This window comes from Ctenopharyngodon idella, chromosome 22, assembly GCF_019924925.1.
Source record: "Ctenopharyngodon idella isolate HZGC_01 chromosome 22, HZGC01, whole genome shotgun sequence".
NCBI classification, from domain to species: domain Eukaryota; kingdom Metazoa; phylum Chordata; class Actinopteri; order Cypriniformes; family Xenocyprididae; genus Ctenopharyngodon; species Ctenopharyngodon idella.
The window spans coordinates 18543594-18566532 of NC_067241.1; the positions used below are offsets into that span (position 1 = coordinate 18543594).

At 38.6% G+C, this 22939-nt stretch overlaps 1 protein-coding gene across 4 annotated transcripts; it reads right to left on the reverse strand.

The window, feature by feature from the left end:
• Nucleotides 1–2281: 2281 nt before the first annotated feature.
• On the reverse strand, nucleotides 2282–22293 carry LOC127504757 (la-related protein 4). Of its 4 annotated transcripts, none has more exons than XM_051879724.1 (18): nucleotides 21700–22293; nucleotides 19778–19849; nucleotides 15207–15333; nucleotides 13979–14122; nucleotides 13726–13813; nucleotides 13469–13605; nucleotides 13275–13378; nucleotides 13066–13176; nucleotides 12929–12982; nucleotides 12642–12854; nucleotides 9859–9962; nucleotides 9224–9265; nucleotides 8212–8421; nucleotides 8022–8073; nucleotides 7777–7935; nucleotides 7569–7690; nucleotides 7297–7489; nucleotides 2282–5349 (listed from the first exon to the last, which is right to left on the reverse strand). In XM_051879724.1, exons 1-18 carry the CDS (start codon nucleotides 21811–21813, stop codon nucleotides 4963–4965), a joined length of 2433 nt encoding a protein of 810 aa, XP_051735684.1. In that variant the 5' UTR covers nucleotides 21814–22293; the 3' UTR covers nucleotides 2282–4962. The 4 variants fall into 4 exon arrangements, with proteins under 4 accessions (XP_051735684.1, XP_051735683.1, XP_051735686.1 ...); XM_051879723.1 differs by having other exon boundaries at nucleotides 7569–7693; nucleotides 21700–22292; XM_051879726.1 differs by lacking the exon at nucleotides 19778–19849 and having other exon boundaries at nucleotides 7569–7693; nucleotides 21700–22290.
• Between the last annotated feature and the right edge of the window lie 646 nt (nucleotides 22294–22939).

Consider the following 22939-nt stretch of genomic DNA (forward strand, 5'->3'; position numbering starts at 1 on the left):
CACGTTTTATTATTGGCTGTTTCAACACAAACATTTTACCAAATAAGTACTTTTAAAGTTTAATCCCCCTATCTAACGTGAGCAGACATATGGGACAATTAAACTTAAAGCAAAAGTAAAATGTAGTATTTCTTGTTTTGGGCAGTTTCTGCTTTTAGTCTCCTCTTAAGCTGGTGAAATGCATGTTCAATTGGATTTAAAGGGTTAGTTCACCCAAAAATGAAAATAATGTCATTTATTATGTCGTTCCACACCCGTAAGACCTTCGTTCATCTTCAGAACACAAATTAAGATATTTTTGATGAAATCCGATGGCTCAGTGAGGCCTGCATAGCCAGCAATGACATTTCCTCTCTCAAGATCCATTAATGTACTAAAAACATATTTCAGCGGTTCAGAGCGCCAAAGTCACGTGATTTCAGCAGTTTGGCGGTTTGACACGCGAACCGCTGATTCGACACAAAAGATTCATAACGCTCCGAAGCTTCATGAAGCAGTGTTTTGAAATCGGCCATCACTATATAAGTCGTTATTTTGTTTTTTTTTGTTATTCTCGTGGCTTTATAATATTAATATTGAACCACTGTACTCACATGAACTGATTTAAATATGTCTTTAGTACATTAATGGATCTTGAGAGAGGAAATGTCATTGCTGGCTATGCAGGCCTCACTGAGCCATCGGATTTCATCAAAAATATCTTAATTTGTGTTCTGAAGATGATCGAAGGTCTTACAGGTGTGGAACGACATGAGGGTGAGTAATAAATGACATTATTTTCATTTCTGGGTGAACTAACCCTTTAATGACTTGGCCAGTCTAAGACCTTCCATTTCTTTCCCATGATAAACTCATTGATTGAATTTATATTGTGTTTCGGGTCATTGTTCTGTTCCAATATGAAGCACTTCAATGAGCCTGGTGGCATTTCTTGAAGACTGGTAACCAAGATGCTTTTGTACACTTCTGAATTCATTCTGCAGCCCTGCACACTCATGACACCACCTCCACCATAATTTACAGATGTTGTATGCTCTGAATCATTTGCATGTCCTTTTTTTTTTCTCCACAATTTTGCTTTCCCATCACTTTGATAAAGTTTCATCTTTATCTCATTTGTTCATAAAACTCATCTCTGTGCTTTTTTACAAACTCTAGTCTGGCCTTTCTATGTTTGGCGCTGATCAGAGGTCTGCAGTGGAAGTGTCCTGCGAACAGTAGATTGTGAGACCATCACCCCAGCTCTCCAGAGGTTGCTGGTGATTTGACTGACAACTATTTTAGAGTTCTTTTACAGCTCTTGTGATTTGTCTGTTGTCAACTGCTGTTATTGTTCTCTGCCATGGATGGATGGATGGACGGATGGATCCCACCATCAGTGTGCAGTATCCACTTGGATGCAGCAACGGCACCAGAGCGCTCACCGCACACCAGCTATAGGTGGAGAGGAGAGAGTGATAAAGCCAATTCAGTGGATGGGGATTATTAGGCGGCCATGGTTGATAATGACCAGGACACAGGAGATACACCCCTACTCTTATGAGAAGTGCCATGGGAGTCAGGACCTTGATTTAACATCTTATCTGAAGCACAGTGCTTGTGAAGGCAGGAACACACCAAGCCAACGGTCAGCCGACTAAGTTCTGCACCATCAGCTGAAGTTGGTCCTCGTCAGGATTTTTTCAGCCGATTCGACAAGTTGAATCGGCGTTGGAGCTCGTCGGATCATCTGATTGGCTGTTCAGCTACTGCCACTTGCTGGTAAGGAAAGGCATTTCATCTTACGCAGGCACAGAACAGACATGCTACTTGGCCGTCGGCTGGGTGTGTCAGGGCAACTCTGGACCCAGACGCTGCCTGACGTGAGCCAACCCCGCAGTCTGCTTTCGTTGCCACTAGTTCATCGGCATCGGCTTGGTGTGTTCCTGCCTTTACAGTATTGTGTCCCCATCTCTATAATGGTTCATTATGATCCACACAGGTTGAGCACCGCTTTGCTGGCCTCACTAATTCCTCTTCCAGCAGCAACCCAGGAGGTCCCATCTAGATACAAGTACCTGTTTAGCTTCAGTGGGCAACCAGTCTTGGGCTACAGGGTGAAATGGCTGCGATTGTTTAAATAGTGAGTTTATTACTATTTCGCTAAGTACTAACTAATCACCCTCAAATCAATGATCCGTAAATGTTTTTGTATTGACTATAAATTTCTTAACCAGACAAAAGGCAACAAAACATTTCAACAACAAAGTGGAAATAATGCAGCCAACGAAGCAGTCCAGTGTAAGGCCAAAACAAAATAATTTATTTTCTTTTTGTGACATTTTATGCAGACAGCTAGAATTTAGTGTCTCACTTCAATCCATTGTTATATAATTCTTCCCTTTGCCACACCAACCCCTAAATCAATTAACAGTAATAACCCAAACATTAAAGAGAAATTTGCTATTTTCTGTAGATTTTTGCAAGCCTGTCAACATCAATATCATTACCATATGCTCCTAGTATAATTTCACATTACATAACAATAAGATTTTTTTTTTAAACAAGTTAGTGCATTTCATTATCCTAAACCACTAGCTGCTCATATTCATTAATGAAAATAAGAAAAAAAAAAAAGCCCCAGTGATTTGTTATTTACCGCATTACTAAGCCTCTAGTAAATGCATCAAGTATTTTCTCTGCAGAAATCTCCAAAAAAAAAATTATTATACAAATATGTTAAATGTGACTCTCTCCCAATGTTTTTTTGTACATATTCATGATAACAAACTTACAAGGGACAAAGGGGTTGCATGGGGGATGGACAGCAGAATTAAAATAAATTAAAAATCAATTTTTAAAAGCAATACTTTACAATGAATTGAACAGCAATACTGTATCCTCCTGATTAAACGTTCAAATAACAGCACCAATTCACCACAGCACTTTTTTTTTGTAGTGAACGCATCCCTGCTATTCATAATCCCAACTTAGTCACTATCAGGTACCATCTACCAAAGCAACTGTCAATTTCTAATTACCCAAACACACGCCGCCCCATCAAAAAGAACACGCTGACACTGGCATAGCAATGACGACAGTCACGTTACAATAGCAAAGCTATAAGAAACCTTGCAGCAATCATTAAGAGAGGATTTTGCACAGATATTGCCATTTATCAAACAGTCAGAATGCTCTGTTTAGGGAAGAAATGTAGTTGTTTAAATAAGGGGTGTGTATTACAATTCATAGAGGACACATTCAGGTCATACCAAGCATCTAACATTCAATTCTCCTTTAAATTTCATCTTCTTGAAACTATAAAACGGCATGAAACGACCGAATTGGAAGTTCATATAAATGTGAGACCAGAAATAAATTTAAGTGACAGGAATGAGATGAGACATGTCACCCCTGAGCCAGATAACCCACTCTGGGCATTAAATTCGCACATAAATCATCATAAAAATGATTCCAAAAGAGACCAGTACTGCGGATTTGGTTTCTGAATGACCAATAGGTGATAAACTCCGGATTTCTTTCACTGAAACACAAGGAGGTGATGGTGATAAATGTGCCTTAAGAAACTTTGATATAACAGTGGTAACCATAATTTATCATCATCTCAACAGTAATGGATAGAAACTAACTTCAGACCTGCTTGACCTGTATCATCATTATGACCAACAGCTCCATCCAATTAATCAACTCTGAATATACTGATTATGAAAACAGGAAACCCTCTAAATCAGAAACGATCCACTTAAATGATCATGATTCTCGACTCCGTCTTGCATTAACCCAAACCACTATCATTCTGTTGTAAACATAGCCTGACTGATAATCAGGATATCTGAGCATGCTCAAAGCAGTCCAGGAAGAAGAATGCACAAAAACAAAATGGACAAATCTGAGATGACACAAAGTTCATGAGTTCAATGTACCCAACTGTTAAAGTTATCATTCACAGGCTGTTGGTTACTCAAACTAACCACAAAAACAATGACAAATCACACATAACATAAAAAAAAAAAAAAAAAAAAAAAAAAAAAAAAATCACCCATCAGCAAATCAGTGACATAACAGCATCATAATTGGCAGGCTTTGACTTCATGAAGTGACAGTAGGCTATATATTTTAATCATTAACAAGGCTCCAAAATTGATCGTAAGTAAATCCGAGTGCCCATTACTGAGTTAATCACGAGCTACAGTATGTCAAGCAAACTAACGCAAAACTCCAGACCAAATCGCACTGTCAGCCCTAAAGATACTTGCGAAATAATCCACTCTCAAGCACGCGCCACATATTCTACACGGGATCTAGTTCCCAGATGAATCGACTCTAAAGCAAACCACATCCTTCCAAAGAAATGTTCATTTACACGGTCAAACTACCCCAGGGGTCGAACGCCCAGTGTCCTGTGATTGCAAATGAAGCAACCGAAAACGAAAGAAAAGAAAAAGATGAATCATTGCATGTCAAAGTGAGATCTTTGTATAGGTACATGACATCGTTTATGCATGTTCCTTTTCTTAGTGCATATGCTCTTTGCAGACCACCATCAGGGCCATCAGACCGCCCACTTTCACACCTCTCGAGCAGGGCTGCGAGAGGCCACCCTCGTTTCAAGAAGAAAAAAAAAAAAAAAAATTCACATGGATTTACATTCTGAAGGGACATTGTCAAGTTAGAAGCATAAAATGTTTTTTTTTTCCTATTTGATGGCGTCCTTCAGCAAGCAACAACTGCTTCCAATTTCTGATGCCCATTTTTGCCTGGATACCCCAGTCTGTGCATTGTCACTTCTTGAGACTTTTTCCTCTGGAAGTGCTCCAGGCAGGAGAGGTGAATACCATTTTAAATTTTGACTTTTATATCATATTTCATCTCTTTATATATATTTATATATGTATTTACATATATATCTCATATATATGTGTGTGTAAATATTCATACATTAAGGATTTCTGTTCAGAGTCTTTACTTTGGCGATATGGGGGGGATGTTCTGCTCTTTTCCAGTGTGTCTGGAACCTCCTTGGGGGGAACCACGATGGCCAAAGGGAGGGCGTCTCTGCTGCTCTCGTAGCTTGAATCCCCCCGTACTGGTTCTGGGGGGTCCGTTGCTGCGAGAAAAGCCCTGGGAGTCACGGGCCGGCCGGCCCTCCCTGGCCTTGCAGTTGCCCCCTGTTTCCTGAGGCCGATCCTGTTTGTTTGCAGGGCTGGAGGGCTGCTCCTCCACCTTGTTGACACGCAGCTCTCTCAGAGGCTGTGCACTTGCATTGTTGGGGCTGGAAGTGGATGCTGGAGGAGGGGGATCCTTCGGTGGTCGCTGACACACTTCAGCGTAACTGAGCTTGCGAGGTTCCTGAAGAGAAGAAGAGAAGAATTAGAAGGTTTCTCACTTAGCATTAGCCTTCAAGTACTGGGAGACGCATCTGATCGACGTATTTAAGGATGGGTTAAAGAACTTCAGAAAGCTGTAAAAAAGACTTTGTCTATCCATGTCTGTTTTAGGTTTGAGGTAGATGGAGGGGGTTGATATAATATTTGCTCATGTAAACTAGGGATGCACTGATACCATTTTTTAAGGACCGAGTACCGATACTTTTTTCTGGTACTTGCTGAAACCAATGCTTATACATTTATTAATTTCTCTCTCTCGCTCTTTTTTTGTTTTTTTTTGTTGATGTTGCAGTTTTCCAAGCACAATACAGTGAGACTAATGAATGTAGGACAGCTTCTTTATTATTACTCTAATGAAAAAAAGTAATCATTTTTATGTGCTTGTCACAAACTTAAAGAACAAAAATTAATAACCTTCAGAGGGCATAATTACTAATATATATAATTGTTATATAAAAAGAAATTAACAATACAATACTTTACAAATTAAATAAACTTGTTTTTCAGATACAGTAGGTTTATTTATCATGTATACATTTATTTAACATCTTTTGTTGTTTTATTAACATTAATGACAAATATAGGCTACGGTCCCTTTAAGACCGAATCCATGGATACTGACACATATCCTGTTTTCACCCAAATGTTTACGTCCACTTAAGCCATAACCGACTGTATTTACGTGAGATACTCCACACCATGGACATTTTGACAACTATGTGTGCATTTGACCATTCAGGTGCGAGGAGAACTGATCACATGCTGTCTGAGAGAACTGGGATCGCGCGAGAGAGGGAGCGCTTCTGGTCTGTGTCATTCAGCGCGATTCCGCCTATCCCGCCTTCATTAATCGATAACAAATTGTGATTAAAAGCATGCAGTTCACAATGTGTGTGTGGTCATCATTAATTCTGAAGTATTTCCACACCTCTGAGGCTGACATTGTTTCTGCTGCTGCCGCCGGTGTCTCTGTGCACGGAAAATTCTGTCAGTTACGTCACGTGAGGTATCGGTCTTTGGTATCAGGGGTATTTTTACAAGTACGAGTACATGAGCTTGGTATCGGGCCTGATACCGATATCGGTGCATCCCTAATGTAAATTACATGTAAAGAAATGAAAAGCTGAATTATTAAGCAAATGAATAAAAACATCACTATTACAAAAACAGTATTGTTCTCTTGGATGAAAAAAAAAAAAAAAATTTTACAGATCAACAGTACAAATTACAAAACTAATATTTATGACTGTCTTCATTTCTTTGCTTTTAAATGTTAAACCATAGAGGGTTTTGGCAGAATATATTTATTTATACTATTAAGATTATACTTTAATAATATTTCATAAATCCTACTGTATTTTTGATCACATAAAAGCAGCTTTGGTGAGCATTCTTTCAAAAACAAAAAATACATCAAGCCCCAGACTTTTGAATGGTAGTGTACATTGATAATATGTTTGATTAATTAGCTAAAAAGACAAATATTTTTCCTGTATTATATATATATATATATATATATATATATATATATATAAAAAACTTTAATCAAATATAAACATTCATCAACTCACACATCCAGTTGTGATAAACCGTAAACGGAAGCTCAAGCATGTTCACTTGACATGCGAGAACCAATGGGGTTTCATTCGTGTGTTACTCAGCATGTTTGACCTTCCGTAAGGCAAACCAATGAGGTTCATTGGTCCATTTTCCTGGTTGTATTCACACCGCCTGATAGAAACTCTAAAGTGACATAATCTGCGCTTGATGTTGTGAGCCGAGTACTTCTGCTAATAGTCCTAGGAACTATGAAAAGGTTCCTCCAGTGCGAAAGCCCCTAAAGACACTCACTACTGACTACTCGGCCAGTCTAAATTTAATCATCAGCCTGAGGGAAGCTATAACTCACCAGTGCCGGGGTGCTGGAGGGGGCAGTGTTAGATTGAGGGGCTGCAGGCGTAGCCGAGCTGGGCTGAAGCTTTGGACCAGGTGCTGTTGGGGCAGGGGTGGGCGGCGCGGCTGCGACAGGAGCAGAGGTCACAGACGTCTCTTTATAGACTGGAGGCTCCACAATCTCCGGTTTCTTCTCCAGGTGGTTGGAGCTACAAAACACAAGTAGCAAAACTCAAACACTGATAGAAACAAGTTTTAGAATGCCAGCCATTTGTAACAATCACTTACCTGGAGTTCACAGGATCAGGAACATGAGCAGTCATCTTGGCTACAGGCTGGGTGGGCCTGGAGACGGTCTCCTCTGAGTCTGGGCCTGTGGGACTCACAGCGGACTCTTTGCTTGAATCCTGCTGCTGGAGACGAACAAAACAACAAGCAATGAACAAAACAAAACCAGTCTGAGTGATGTGAAAATGATATCATCTTAGCAACAAACCTTTTCCCTATTCAGGCCCCGTACAACATCAGAGAGGCGGTTCTCCAGCACAGGCTCCCCCTGCGGACTGGCAGAGCAGCCAGGCAGTGGAGGGAAGTTGGAGGCGGCCAGGTCAAACTTGGGGGGCGGTACCTTCACTTGAGACAAGGGAACTGGTCTCTGTGCAAACAAAAAAGAAAATGATTAAGAGGGCATAAATAGAAAGGGGTCTTAATTGTAAACAGCAACACAAAAACAGAAATTACAGTTGTGCGATCATCTTCTCGCCGCCTTCGAGTGCCTCTGTACGTTGTTCTCCTGAAATAAAGATTAAAACAATTTATTAAATGTGCAATCAGAATGAATTTAAATTAAAATGAAACTCCAAAAAGATGAAACACTCCACAATTGCACTAGTTTGATTAAACTAAACGATTAAAGGAAAACCAGACAAACCTTCCACGTCCTGCCATGGTGCCATCATCAGTTAGATCGTTGGAAACTAGGTGTGGAAAAGATGAGTTGAGCTCGGTGGATGACAGCACCGGCCCGCCGCTGGAGGGAGGCTGGGGACTGTGCAGGCCAGACAGTCCATCCACAAGAGCCACCGGGGACACAGTGGAAGAGAGTCCATCATTAGCCCTCGTCTGAGGCTTCACGTGGTTCCTACTCAAAAAGAAGAAACAAAAGCCCACATGAGATTTGCTTCCGTCTCTCCTGTCCATACAAACATTTTTTACCAAACATGTGCAAGTGTGGATGTAGATGATGGTCTTTCAAGTTACAGGCAGCATGCAATGGCTCCAAAACAAAAATGGAAAAAAACTTTCCCGTCAGTGAGCTTACAGTAGTATCCGAGCCAATTTTTTTTTTTTTGTTTGTTTATTGTCTGCACTGCAGTAAACCCACTTCAGGCATTTAAATTAAGGCTGTAAATCTATTAAAATGTCAACGTTTTATAGTTAACACAAGTTTAATGCAAAAATTGCATTCACTACAATTTAATTAAATCACGCTATCTCTGACAGCCCTTAATTAAATGTTTATTAATAAGAGACCAATGTTTGAACACTGCTCAAGTGAATCATTCAACATAAAAAGCTGTTAGTGTGATGATTTGAGCACCAATATAGTAAAAATAAAAGAAAATGTTAAACTTAAAAATGTTAGTTAATGAAATTACAAATGCATGAGTGAAATAGACGCACTGATAAAGGAAGAGTAATTCTATTTCTGACAGAGGTTGCATAATATGCATTTTGTGATTGAAAGATGGTTTGGATTAAGTCGATAATCACTGTCGCCCCATTCATTCATTCTCTTCCTACAACCCTCCTCAACTCATTGTGTTAGTTTTCTGAGCTGGAGAGCTGAACACCCAAGCTGGTATTTTAGCCGTCTGGAGAGGACAGTAAGAATGGCTTGATGATTGTTGATAACATGATATTTGAAGTTTTTGAAGTTGTACCTGAAGGCATTTATTACATTCTTTCTTGAATAGAGTGGAACACTGTGGGAACAGTAAAACAATATCAAAGTGATCTACTGTGACTGCCTACATTCTTACGCTACAGGAAATAAAACTGTACTTGAATGAAACTTTCTTACTTCTTGAAACAAATATGGGAATGCAAATTTTAGATTTCATTTTCCTTTACAGTAAAGTGCAACAGTGCATGCCCACTTTTTTAGTGACTGGGTCCCAGAAGTAATTTTTTTCATTCATTTTTTTTTTTTTTTTTTTTTTAAAGTTACAGTACGAGTCATGAACCAAACCAACCAGACACAAGTTGAATCATAACGTCACAAACACTGATTTGAAACAGATTTGTATGTGAAAAATCACAGGTAATATAGTTTTCCACTACTAAACATTATTTTTAAAAAATAAATAAGCTGAAATAACGTGGCTGACGGCAAGTTTGTCTGTCTTTAAAGGTTTATAAGTTATCGTTAAAAATCATTCCCCCCACCCATGGAGAAAATTAAAGGGATTTTTAATTTCCAGAAGCTGACTGTTCATTCAATAGTGAGGTTAGAGCCATACAGTTAATTAATGCAAAATAAACAGGTGGTAAAATGAAAGGGCCTAACTTAACCTACCGGTTCCTGCTGAAGGGACGGCTAAGGTTTAGAGAATTTGAGCCAGTTTTGTAGTGTCCAGGTGAGCCAAACCCATTGACGAAACCACTGTTGGGAAAAGGTGCCTGTGGAAAACACAGCATGTCACTTAAAGAAAAAAAATTCACAAAACTACACAAAATGGAGTCTTCAAGCAGTGAGCATGATTTAGTTGTCCTCTAAATATTGGGTCCATCCAATCCCAAGACTGCATATAGAGAGAAAGGAGATCCACCTCATTAAGGAGCTGCGTGATTATCCCGAGCGTTTCAAAGTTTACTTCAGGATGTCAGTGGCTCAGTTTGATGCTTTGCTACTGGCACAATCTGTCTAATCTGTCTCTTTGTATTCCGCACTGTGTTTGTCATACAGTGCTGCTGCTTTGTGCTGTAGACGACGTGGATCAACTTGTCAGATGGCATTCAGGATTTTGGCGTTTGCTGGCTCTGAATTGTCAAAACGTCTCTCAAAATGCGTGCCACGGACGCGAAAAATTCAGAAATCGAACCTGATCCGAATTTTTTTATGACGGACGAAAGTTTCGGAGGCAGTGTTTAAGCATGCTTGACATAAGGGGAGGTCGTATTTATTTTTTTAACGTGCGGAAAGGCCTTTATGCTATTTTAAAGGTTCCTAAATTTTGTTTTGGAGGTCTCCTACAACAGGTTTATATGCATCAAATGTAAAAAAAAAAAAAAAAACACTGATTTTCTCATAATCTACATTGCACATCACCTCTTTTCTAAAAGAGTCTTTTAACACTTTGTTCGAAGATTCAGTCTCTCTAACCCCCTCCTTTTCGTAAGCCTACTCTGCTCTGAATGGTCAGATGGCCTAGCCAATTGTGATTGGTCTACCGCTTACAGAGTGTCAGCTCCAGAGTGTTCCTCAGCGCTTCATAAACAGTGGTAAAAAGAGTAACGATGGAGTTGGCTTTTCCATATTCAGGGTTCCCACTCTTTCATTAACACCAAATTCAACACCTAACATCCCAGCATATGGAGCGTCATGAAAGACCTCAGTGCTTAACATTTTAATCCTCCTATTGCATTTGCATCCATTTTAACCCGGAAGAGGTACAGAATCATTTGTACATTAATTTTGGACATATATTAAAACCGTTTGCAGCTTTAGGATTATATGATAAGGATTATATGGATCATAATTGTGGCTAAAGTCAGAATATATACAATATATTATAAACATAAGCTTGCAATTCTGAGAAAAAAATCAGAATTGCAATTTATATATCAAAATTCTGACTTTATAAGACACAATTGTGAATTTAGGGTAGATTGGGGAAAAACGCCCCCTTGGGGGAAACTAACTCTACATATTATGCATAATATTCTTAAAAAGTAGGGGTAGGCGATATGACAAAAATATCACGATTCATGATTTGATCACGAATCTTTTTCATGTTGGTTTTACTATTTTGCCAGTAACTGAGCAGTACAGTCAAACTAATTTCCCTATATATTAAAAAAGTAGCCTTACAAGGTAACAAAATATAAAAGAAAAAAGAATGACAGACTTTCAGACAAAGTGGATGAATATAAAAATACTAATTTATGAGTTTCTTGTTAAAGCTACTGTATTAAAGAAATAGAAAAAAAGAAAAAGAAAAAGGAAATTCTGTCATTATTTACTCACCGTATGAGTTGTTTTAAACCTGAATAAATTTCTTCTGTTGAACACAAGTTTTTTTTGAAGAATGTGGGAAACTAAACAGTTGCTGGTCCCCAGTGAGTTCCATAGAAGGAAAGAAAACACTATGGATGTCAATGGGTACTAGTAAATGTTTGTTTACCCACGTTCTTCAAAATGTGTTCTTTAGTGTTCAGCACAAGACAGAAATTAATACAGGTTTGGAACAACTTTAGAGTGAGTAAATAAAGACAGAATTTTAATTTTTGGTTGAACTATCCCTTTAAGGACAAGTTGCAGAATGTGTTGTCTGTCCCTTTAAGGCTCATGCGCACATCTAATATATTGACACGCATTCGATTTTCTCTCAACGGTTTAACTTTCACTTTACACTTAACTGATTGTGTAAACCTTGTGTGTATTTGACAGTATTAGCAGAATAAAAAGCGAATGATAGCCTGTCAAACACTGCGTTTTGTACAAAGTTTAGAGTGTGTGCGCTTCGGGTGTATCCGCTCCGAAAAGCATGTGTCACTGTCAGACCAGCATGCAGATAAAATGTTTAACCGGCAAGGCTTTAAAACTCATGCAAATAATAAACTTTTGTGATTGTGAATAACCGCAGTGTTCCGCGAGTATAACTCTACCGCTGTTTAACATGTGATGTGAATGTATGTCGCTTTGTACTACACAGTATTGAGACGGAGGCGACAGGACTGCAACTGACAGAAAGCACTATAACACAACGATATTTCTTCAAAAGCAGATCGTGGAGACCTCTTAATAGTCCACGATCAAAATCACACACCCCTATAAAGAATGTTCATTTCGGACACAGAAAGCGTCACAGCTCAAATGTCCAAAGTACCGCAATGGAAAACACTCAGAAACTGATTGTAAAATAATATTCCAAAACAAATATACTTGGACTAAGAGGGGCGTGTTATAATTTTCACAAAATTGATTTCAAGCACTTTCAAAGACCTTTTACATTCACAAACAGCTATATAAAACATTACATGAAAAGTAGATATTAGGTAATATTCAAAAAAGCATAATAGGGGCACTATAAAAGCACTGTATCAGGGTGTATCCTTAGTCAAAATAACGAGTCTTACCAGGGGAGTCTCAAAGTATGGAGTAGGAGATGGCGTCCAAGTAGGAGGTACTATGCTGTAGAGCGGGTACTGCTGCTGGGGGCTGTAAACAGGCTGCATGAAGAGAGGGGAGCTGTACTGTGACTGAGTGTGAGATTGCTGAGGATACACACTGCAGTCCAGGTTGCGGTAACCATTCTTCGCAAAGAATGTGTTGATGGCTTTTATTCTGGCCTGAGAATAGGAAATGCAAAAAGGTAAGAACCCATCTGAAAAAAATGTATGTCACATTTTTGAATAGAACTTACCATGATTGGTTTTCCCTGAAATGTCTTGACTTCTTCCCTTAAATATCTATATGCCTGGATGGAGGCAAAAAACAATTAGTTTCAAATCCAAGGGCAAGCAATTTGTTGAATCTCCAAATAATAGTAGAAATCCATACCTGTTGAGCATCTGTATCTGATTGGAATGTAATGTACCAGTTGTTGTTGTGTGCAAACTCCACGCTTATTACCTTGGGACAGTTGTCATTCTTGAACAAGGCTTCCACTTCCTGGTGAGAAAAAACAAACACACACACACACATATGAGAGGAATTGAATGATATCCAAAATATCCCAAGCTTCTATTTCTTGATAATATTTTGTTTACCTCAACAGGTGTTGTTTCAGGGACTTCTCGCAGAATGATAATGCAACGCTTGTGATTTGGCCGTACTTTTTCCCCTTTTTCATCAACTTGGACCATAGGAGATGCTGTGGGTGGTCAGAGCAATATTAATTGTGTACTTTGACTAAATAAAAATAAATTCAAGTGTAGATGTAAAATGCAAAACAGGCACGTACATCTCAGGACATCCAAGATGAGGTCCATGTCAGTTGTGAGGACCTTGATTCCTTCCATGCTGGCAATAGTCCAAATGGGGACAAACTGGTCACTGTCCATTTGAGATATTAGGTAAAGATCCTTAGATAAGTTCTCCCTGTGGGATGAAAGAGGAGCATCAGTAAACGCAGCTGATTGGAGGAGAGTGGCTGTAAAATGCTGTTTACTTAGTTGCATTAAATTGAAAGCTTACATCGCATTACAGGCCTGCACTTACCTGGAGAAACAGAACTCCAATTCTTTTTTGAGAGACTCACGCAGAGTCTCTTCAGAGACGGGCTGTTCCTCGGGGAGTTTGGACTCCACTGCATGGAAACAATGTGTGTGTGTAAACATTAAAGGAAAGTGTATGACCATGTTTGCGAACTGAAAACATCAATAAAAGATAGCAGTGATGGATTTAGGCCATTTATCTTGCTAACATGATGCAGTTCACATGCATATATTTCACAATTATGAACATCACATACCATTAGTTGCTGTAGTGCGCTCACAAACCGGGAAGCTTTGGTCAGGGGGGTCCATACCGTTCACCACACCTACTACAGTACCAGAGGAGCTGTTGTCCTCGAGAGTGGAGAAGCCAGGCGTGTACTGTTTACCTATAGTGGTATCTAAATCAATTCAGAAACAAATGACAGAGATAAATAAAAAGAAATTTTTTTTATACACATATATACATTATATATTTTGATTTACCTCCGTCATTTGTTTTTGAAACCTTTGTAGGATGTCAAAAAAAAAAAATCTGCTAATCTGTAGCAGTTCAACAAATGTTTTGCCACTACCGGTCAAAGTTTGGGACTAATTTCATTCAGCAAGGATGCATTAAATTGGTCAAAGGACCACAAAGACAATTATAATGTTAAAAACTTTAGATTTTAAAGCCGTTCTTGAACCATATATTCAAAGGTCTCCATAAAAAATTAAGAAATTAAGAAATGTTACTTACGCACCAAATCAGCATATCAGAATGATTTCTGAAGGATCATGTGACCCTGAAGCCTGGAGTAATGATGCTGAATAATCAGCTTTATCATTGCAGGAATACATTATATTTTATAATAAGCATAATTTATTTTACATTATAATATTCCACAATATTATTGTTTTTATGAAAATAACAGCCTTGATGAACATAGGAGCCTTTTTTCAAAAACATTTTTAAAAATCTTACCAAAAATTACCCAAACTTTTGAATGATAGTTCAAGGCCTGGTTTCACAGACGGGGCTTAGATTAAGTCAGGATTACACCTTAGTTCAATTAGGACATTTAAGTAGTTTTTATAAATGTGCCCAAGAACAAAACATCACTGGTGTGCATCTTGAGACAAAACAATGGCACCGATATATTTTAAGATATGTCAGTGCAAGTTGATTTCAGTTAAAACAGCTCAAACATGCATTTTAGTCTGGGACTAGGTTTAAACCTTATCTGTGAAACCAGGGGTATATGTACTATGAAAAGAGCTAAAAAAAAAAAAAAAACATTTAATTAAACTGAATGGAATTAAAAAAAAAAAAAAGTGAAAAGGCTAATTATCTATAACCTTTCATCTCCCAAAACTAACAGTCTTAACAAAAAAAAAAGAAAAAAAGATACCAACAGATTATACATAACAGTCTTATGGTTAGCACATATGCTCGGACACATTGCACAGTGATTAAGATTAAGAATGTATGAAAATACACTTTACCTTCAGCCGTATTGTTCTGGGACCAGGGGGAGGCCACAGTGCCATCCACAGGAGCTTCATTTTGTGTTGCAGGAATCTCCTGCCACACCTTGGCATTAGGGTTCAGACCAGCTCCTTTCGCAGTGACCTTAGTACAATAGAGGGAAAAGCAATGAAGTCATTAAACTGGAAGTAGGGACCAAAAATATCATAATCACAATTTTTTTCAGGAAAATCACGATTCACGATTTTATCACGATTCTTCATGTTGTTTTTACTATTTTGCAAATGACTGAGCATTACAGCCAAACTAATTTCCCTATTTTAAAAACAAAGCCTTACAAAATAACAAAAAATAAAATTAAATTAAAAAAAAATGGCAGACATTTAGGCCAAAGTGGCGAAGATAAAAATCTTTGTCGTTATTTTATCTTTGTTAGAAAAATATAGGCTACACATTATACAAATTAAATTAATAAAATGCTTTATTTTTTCAGCTACAGTAGGTGTATTTAACAGTAGCATTCAAGTAAAAAAAATAAATGAACAAATATAAAAATAAAACACTAGACTTCACTGTATAAATTATACATTGATTCTTAATAAAGCTAATGTATTAAAGTTCTCAGTCAAGAGAAGTGGCTGATTTTCTCTTTAGGGATAATTAGGGATAGTTACCCCCCCAAAATCTGCTATAATTTACTCTGTCAAGTTGTTTTAAACCCTAATGAGTTTCTTTCTTCTGTTGAAAATAAAGTTATTTTGAAGAATGTAACCAGACAGTTGCTGGTCCACATGTTTTTCCTACCATGGAAGTCAATAGAGACCAGCAACTGTTTGGTTAACCCACATTCTCCAAAATATTTTGTTTTGTGTTCTGCACAAGAAAGAAATTAATACAGTTTTGAAAGAACATTACAGTGAGTAAATAATGACAGAATTTTCATTTTTGGGTGAACTATCCCTTTAATGACAAGCGACCGCATGGTTAATATTAGGCTGCTCTGTCACTTTAAAGACCTGCACGTGTCTCTAATATACAGCCACGCATCCAATTTTCTCTCAAATGTTTACTTTCACTTTAGACATAACCAACTATGTGTATGTAAACTTTGTGTGTATTTGACAGTATTAGAGCAATCGGACTCTAAAGATAACTTAGTAATCAGGCGGTTTGACAGGCTTTTAGTGCCTGAGCGCTTCGCGTGTACTCGTTCTGAAAAACGCATGTCAGAACAGCGCATCAGCACACAAAAGAAAAGTTAAACCGGCAAGGCACATGAAATAATGAACTTTTGTGGATTGAAGTGTCCGGCGAATATTGCTCTCTACCGCTGTGTTAAAATGGGACGTGACGGAGACGGAGGCGCTGGAACTGCAACTGATAGAAAGCACTGTAGCACGATACTACGATATTTCTTCATAAGCAGATCGTGGAGACATTTTAATCGTCCATGATCAAAAATCGTTATATCGCACACCCCTAACTGGAAGATTTATTTTAAAGTATTCAAGAGACATTTTATAATAAAAGCATGCTTAGAGGATCTTGACATCCTTCACTCAAGGGCCCTATAGACTGATTTAAAACGTTTAGGTCTCTTTCTATAGACATGAGATCTATAATGCTTCCTGTGTCGTTCCCATGACACTGAGGTCTGTTTACATGTCTTGAGTGACACTAAGAGCAATGACAGATGAGCCCACTTAACCTGCGTTTCCCTGACACCACTTCACTTCCCCTCAAAAGCAACTTAAAATGCCCACAGAAAAAGCCAAGTGCTTAAGCAGACATGATAGATGGTACTTCAGTCAACGATAATAATTTGAAAATGTTAACATACCCCAACATATATTGGGACCTTTCTCACAGATATATATACACACTGTGCTGGGATTTCTCTTTGCAGCATATCAAGAGTGCTAACACATTTAGTTTAGTTCTTCCTCTCAAAAAGAAGCACAGAAAGTTAATCTACTTGGTCCTTTACTTCAACGAATGTGAAGGAACAGTATTGTTTTGCTGGGAGAATGGACTAAACTTCATCCTCGGTCAACACCTTCAGTCAATACATATACACAAAGGCAACGTAAGGTGAGCAGAAGCACATGGGCTCAAGTCTACAACACACAAACAGCCAAAACTACCATTTTACCCATTGGTCACAAGGCCTTTCAATCAAGTTTCTGCAACAGACCGTCAGTTTTCCTCTGCCGGTGCATCCTGCTGCCAGGCAGGGAAAGATGGACTGTTTATGTTCAAACCTGCCGGACAGCACCACTTCATCCTAACAACAGCTAGCTTTCACAGGACGAGCTGATATCTGGTACAACAGCACAATGGCGAGTGCGATTTTGCTTTTATATAACAGTTCAATAAATAAATAATATTAAGTAACTTGCATTTTAGACAGAACCTGGCTAGATAGTCTGTAGGTTTCTTCTCCAATTTCCACCTACAAAAAAAATAAGCTAAAGAATTTATATTTGCATGCCGGTCTGGAACAGCATATGTGAGTAAAGCAGAGCGTTTTGGCTCCAGCTCCACTCCGGGTTTTACAATTTTCAATTGCAAATTCCCCCCCCCACACACACACACACATTATCATGAAGTGACAGAAAACACTGTTGTAATAACAGGTCATTAACATTTTTCATTCTATTTTAACACACTGTGGAAAACCACACTTTCAAAAGATCTGACATACACAAATTACGAAAAGAAAAGAAAAACCCCATTCAACACTGTCCTCTTATCAAAACTAAAATATCTGTGTGTTGGACACTTGTGCGGTCTTCATTTGGGGTGTACACTCAGGGTCTTTGGGACCCCAGGCAACAAAATGTAATTTTGTAACAAAATAATTGTTTTTTTTCTCTGTTTATTAATGTTTTTACTCCACATTTGTGCAGTTTTTGGAGGATTTATCATATTTTTTTAAATTTATATAAATAAATTAAAAAATATTTTTAAAATAGGTTTATACAAAAACAGCTTATGTAAAATTCACTTAGTTTTTTACTTTTAAAACTGCATTTTCCAAAAGATGGGCAAAAATCCTACACTAAACCATGTGAAATTATCCATGTTATCCCCATGAATGAAAGTTAGAAATGTGGGTCTTTTATAAAGTGAATTTTACATAAAAAGCTGTTTTTGTATAAAAATAAATATTCAAAAAAATATTTATTTATATAAATTTAAAAGATATGATAAATCCCCCAAAAACTACACAAATATGAAGTAAAAACATTAATAAAGAGTAAAATTACATTTGTTTAAAAAAAAAATAATAATAATATTTTGTTAAAAAAAATTACATTTTGTTGCCTGGGGTCTCTGGAGACCCCAAACACCCTGAGCAGGGCTCTACGCTAACATTTTTCTTTAGGAGCATTTGTGCTCCTAATAAAAAAAAAAAAAATTTAGGAACACAGTCAAAAATTTGGGAGCACTTTCTGATCAATAACAGACACTAACTTTCCTATTACATGCCGATATTTGCCCCTTTAAATTAATTTCCACAGGCCTTTACCATTATAAGAGCATTTTTTTTTCTAATCTTATTAAATGTATGCATCATATTTCGTCAATTTCTATGATTAAAATAGAAAATTTGTTTTAAATGTTAAACAAATTAATTTAGAAAAATAAGACCTAATCAGACTGTTACCATTTACATAGACTGCTAAATGCTGCTCAAGGGTAAATAATGTTGTACGAATGTTTTTAAATATAATTTTGAATTTAGAAATATGTAAAAAAAAAAAAAATTAAACTTTAAAAGTTTGATATTTTAAGTAAAAACAGTCTATGTAAAGTGTTAATATGAAAATAAATGTATTACATTTACCGCCAGTAGGAGATGCGCAACAGTTCTGGTGTGGCTTTGTTTGAAACTATTTTCACAAAATAGAGCAAAAACAGACAGTACTGTGGCTAAAATTTGGTCACTTAATATCAGCTTGTTTATTGGACTTCAGTCAGATCAGTAAGAATCACATTTGCAATCACGCCAACACTCGAGAAACAGGAGTATACTCGTGATATTACTTAACTTACACATATTAGGCTTGCTGCGCTCGACGATGTTACTGGTGTTCAGCCTCAACACCGTTACGTCACTTGCCCACCGTGACCGCGGCACCGCCCCCACCGCCATTTAGATTTTTTTATAGTAATAAAAATAATTTAGTTTAGAGAACAGATACAGTTAAAAACTGAACCCATCTGATCAATTCAGCGAGCCGAAGGAGAGTCGCAGCAGGAGTCAGATCTCACCTCACTTCTCTGAATGACGACGGATGAAGATTTGGTTGCAAAGCGAAATGTAAAAGCATATTTAAGTGAGTTTGTCATTGTTCTGTTTTTTTTGTTGTGTTTATTCATTAAGAGTAATAATGAACCCACCCACCATTCAAGCAATTGCCTCCTCCGAAATGCTGCTACTTTAAAAGCGAAAGTAAAATGTTTTTATTAATTTTTGGTGGCATTTTTGCCCTCAAGCCCACGTTAATTTCCAAAAATCCAAATGTAGTATTTCCAGTTAATTTGGCTGAAACATCAGCAGCATGAGACGGTCTCGTTTCACCTTGTAAACAATCTTTGAACTGCAGTCCATCGCGCACGTCTTTTGCACTTGTTCTGCTGACTGAAGCAGCGTCTTTGAATGAAAGCATGAAAAGCAGTGTGAAACATAACTCTTGTTCAGTGTGTTCATTTTAGGAGGTGTACTTTTTCCAACTGTATTATAGTTGTATTCATGAGAATCGATCGGGTCACTCGCACCAGTGCGCCTAAATATCTTCACACTCGCACGCAGTTATTTTCAGGCGCAAATGCGAGCGAAACGCTCGTGCTGTAGAGCCCTGCTGAGTGTGACTTTTTTTTTTACACTAACATAAAAACAAGATACTCAAAAAAAACAATTATTTGTAGATCTAGAAAGCGTTAACCACTGTACAAAGTTTCAAGCTATTTGGACAAAGAGAACTTTTTTTTTTTTTTTTAATTTTAGCAAACATCATTTGTGGTCAAAAAAGACCCTATGAGGGTTAAATGCATCTAAAGTCTTAACACTTAAAAGGAAGTTACTAAAGCAGGTGCAATGTAAAAGGTTCTCATGCGTACAATTTATTACACGTTTAGTATTTTGGCTACAAATTGTGCATCCAAAATAATTCATACCTGCTCATTTCACATGGCCACGGGGGCGCCATTGGGAGCAGCCACCGGCTTCCTAACCCTCATCCTCCACACAAACTATCAAAAACAGCTGTTAAGCTTTGTGCGCCTGTAACACAAACACCACTAAAAGACCCTCTAAGATACTAGAATTAAGTGTTTCTGGAGGATGTCAGCCAGAAGAGGAGATCATTTTGGCCTAAAGCAGACACTCTGTCAAAAACTCAGTCGCTACGGGTCCTCCCGACCTGAAGTGCAGGAAATGTTTGGTATATTTAAGGAGAAGGACGTCGGCTCACAACAACTATGCAAGCTGGAACATATATTTGCTAATTATTACTCGGAAAACCTTTACAAGTCAATGTTATAATCACATTATTTGGAGCTCGTCTGTTCTGGTCGGTTTTAACTCCGTGAGCTCACGTGTGTCATGTGACTGCGTGAATAAGCTTATGAAAGCAGGCCGCTGAATGGATGTTGCCGAATTACTGTTTAATTTGACTAAAATCAGTGTCCTTAAAAAACAAAGTGTACATTCATTTATAACTAACAAACAAACTGCTAAATATGTCTCTTCGCTAGCATGAGGGCTAATTTAGACGGTTAACTCGTGTCATGCTCGACAGTCTTAAAGGGCCAGTTCACCCAAAAATGTCAAGCTTCCTTAAACACAACCAACCTTTTGTGTTGTAAGGAATTCAGTTTATTAACATATCTCAACAAACAGCACAAACCATAACACGTTTTATAAGATTCAACACAGAAAAAAAAAAATTTTGTATAAACAACTTCTGCAAATGCGTTTGTGATGAACATTTTCTGGATCCATCTTACAAAACAAACCCGTATATTGGCTAGGATGTGAGCGACTGACAGCCTCAGTCTCCATTCACTTTCATCGCATCTTTTTTCCCCAGTGGAAGCGAACAGGGACTGCTGCTGTCATTCTGCAGAACATCTTTTGTGTTCATGTGGGTTTTGACCAACACTAATGTGAGGAAAATTGCTTTTTTTGGGTAAACTGTCGTCTGTGTGTGCGACACCGCAATATTTAAACCACAAACATGATGCAAAGTTCATCCGCAGATTAGAAATGGCTTTTGTAAGCGGGCCAACTACGAGATTAATGAATCATCCTGTCATTGACAACAAGAAGCGTCTTTAACAACATGGTTGCAATTTAGGTGATGTCAGAGCTTGCAGGCTGTGTGAACCGACCGATGGCCTTATATAGCGAGCGATCGTACTTCCTATGACCCTATTTTTAAGAAGGGCACCGGCCAGAGACCGATCGTTCTGTTGGGGAGGGGTGAAGAGGCCCCGACTCACCATGACGCCTGAGTCTCCCCCGGTCCCGGGTGTGATCTCGTCCTCCCTACGGGTTTTTGGTCCCGGCTCAGCCTCCTCCTGCAGCTGCGGCTCTCCGCCCTGGTCTGAACTCATCGGCCGCTCCTGGCTCACCGCGCCTCCGTCGGTCTCTCCCTGCCCCCCTCGACTCACCCTTTTTGCTGATCGAGTAGTTCGCTAACACACCAGGATACGCACAGATGACGGTCCGGTTGAAGAAGCTGAATTTATTGAGTTCTCGGTAATGAAAGCTCAGAGTTCGAGCTGGCTAGCCACCGAATGGGCTAGTTCTCCTGCTAACTAGCTGACTAGCTATCAGTGCATCGACAAATACGGCGCAGGCTCCGACGTTTGGCAACCGACGGGTGAAAATGACAGCGCAAGCGCCGAAAATAGCAAACTCGTTCCAAACGCGCCTTCCTCACGATTTACACAAACGCCAGGGCCATAGGACGCATTCCTAAACGGGCGACCGAAGCGGACACAGGGGACACGCACCTTACTAATGAGTAGGCAGACATTAACACAGTCCGCCACCGTCCCACACTCCTCAGCGACCTCTTGATATCCTCTGAAGTTGATCTGCTCAGCTTCCGGTTGGAGCAATGGCTGACGGCAGGCTGTCTGCCAAAATAAAAGTAACGAAAGTTTAATTTCAAAACAGAGTCCCACGTTTTCTTGTTTACTTCATTTATACTTAGTCTATTATTATTATTATTAGAGCCTAAGGGGCAGGGCCCTACTGATCCCCTAAAGATTATTATTATCCGGGGCTTTTTGGGGGCCTTAAAGGGACAGTTCATCCAAAAAATGAAAATTCTGTCATCATTTACTCACCCTCAGGTTGTTCCAAACCTGTATGAATTTCTTTCTTCTGTTGAACACAAAGGAAGATATATTTAAGAAAGTTTGTAACCAGGCCGCTTTGGGGCACCATTGACTTCCATAGTAGGAAAAAAATACTATGGAAGTCAATGGTGCCCCAAAACTGTTCAGTTTCCCACATTCTTCAAAATATCTTCTTTTGTGTTCAGCAGAACAAAGAAATTTATACAGGTTTGGATCAACCTGAGGGTGAGTAAATGATGACAGAAGTTTCATTTTTGGGTGAACTATCACTTTAACGTGCTCAAAAACTCTTGAAACTTTGCACACACATTAGAACCCGCAGCCATCAGGGCCGGGCAGAGGCTGGTACCCGGGCGTGGCAGGGGGGCTCGAC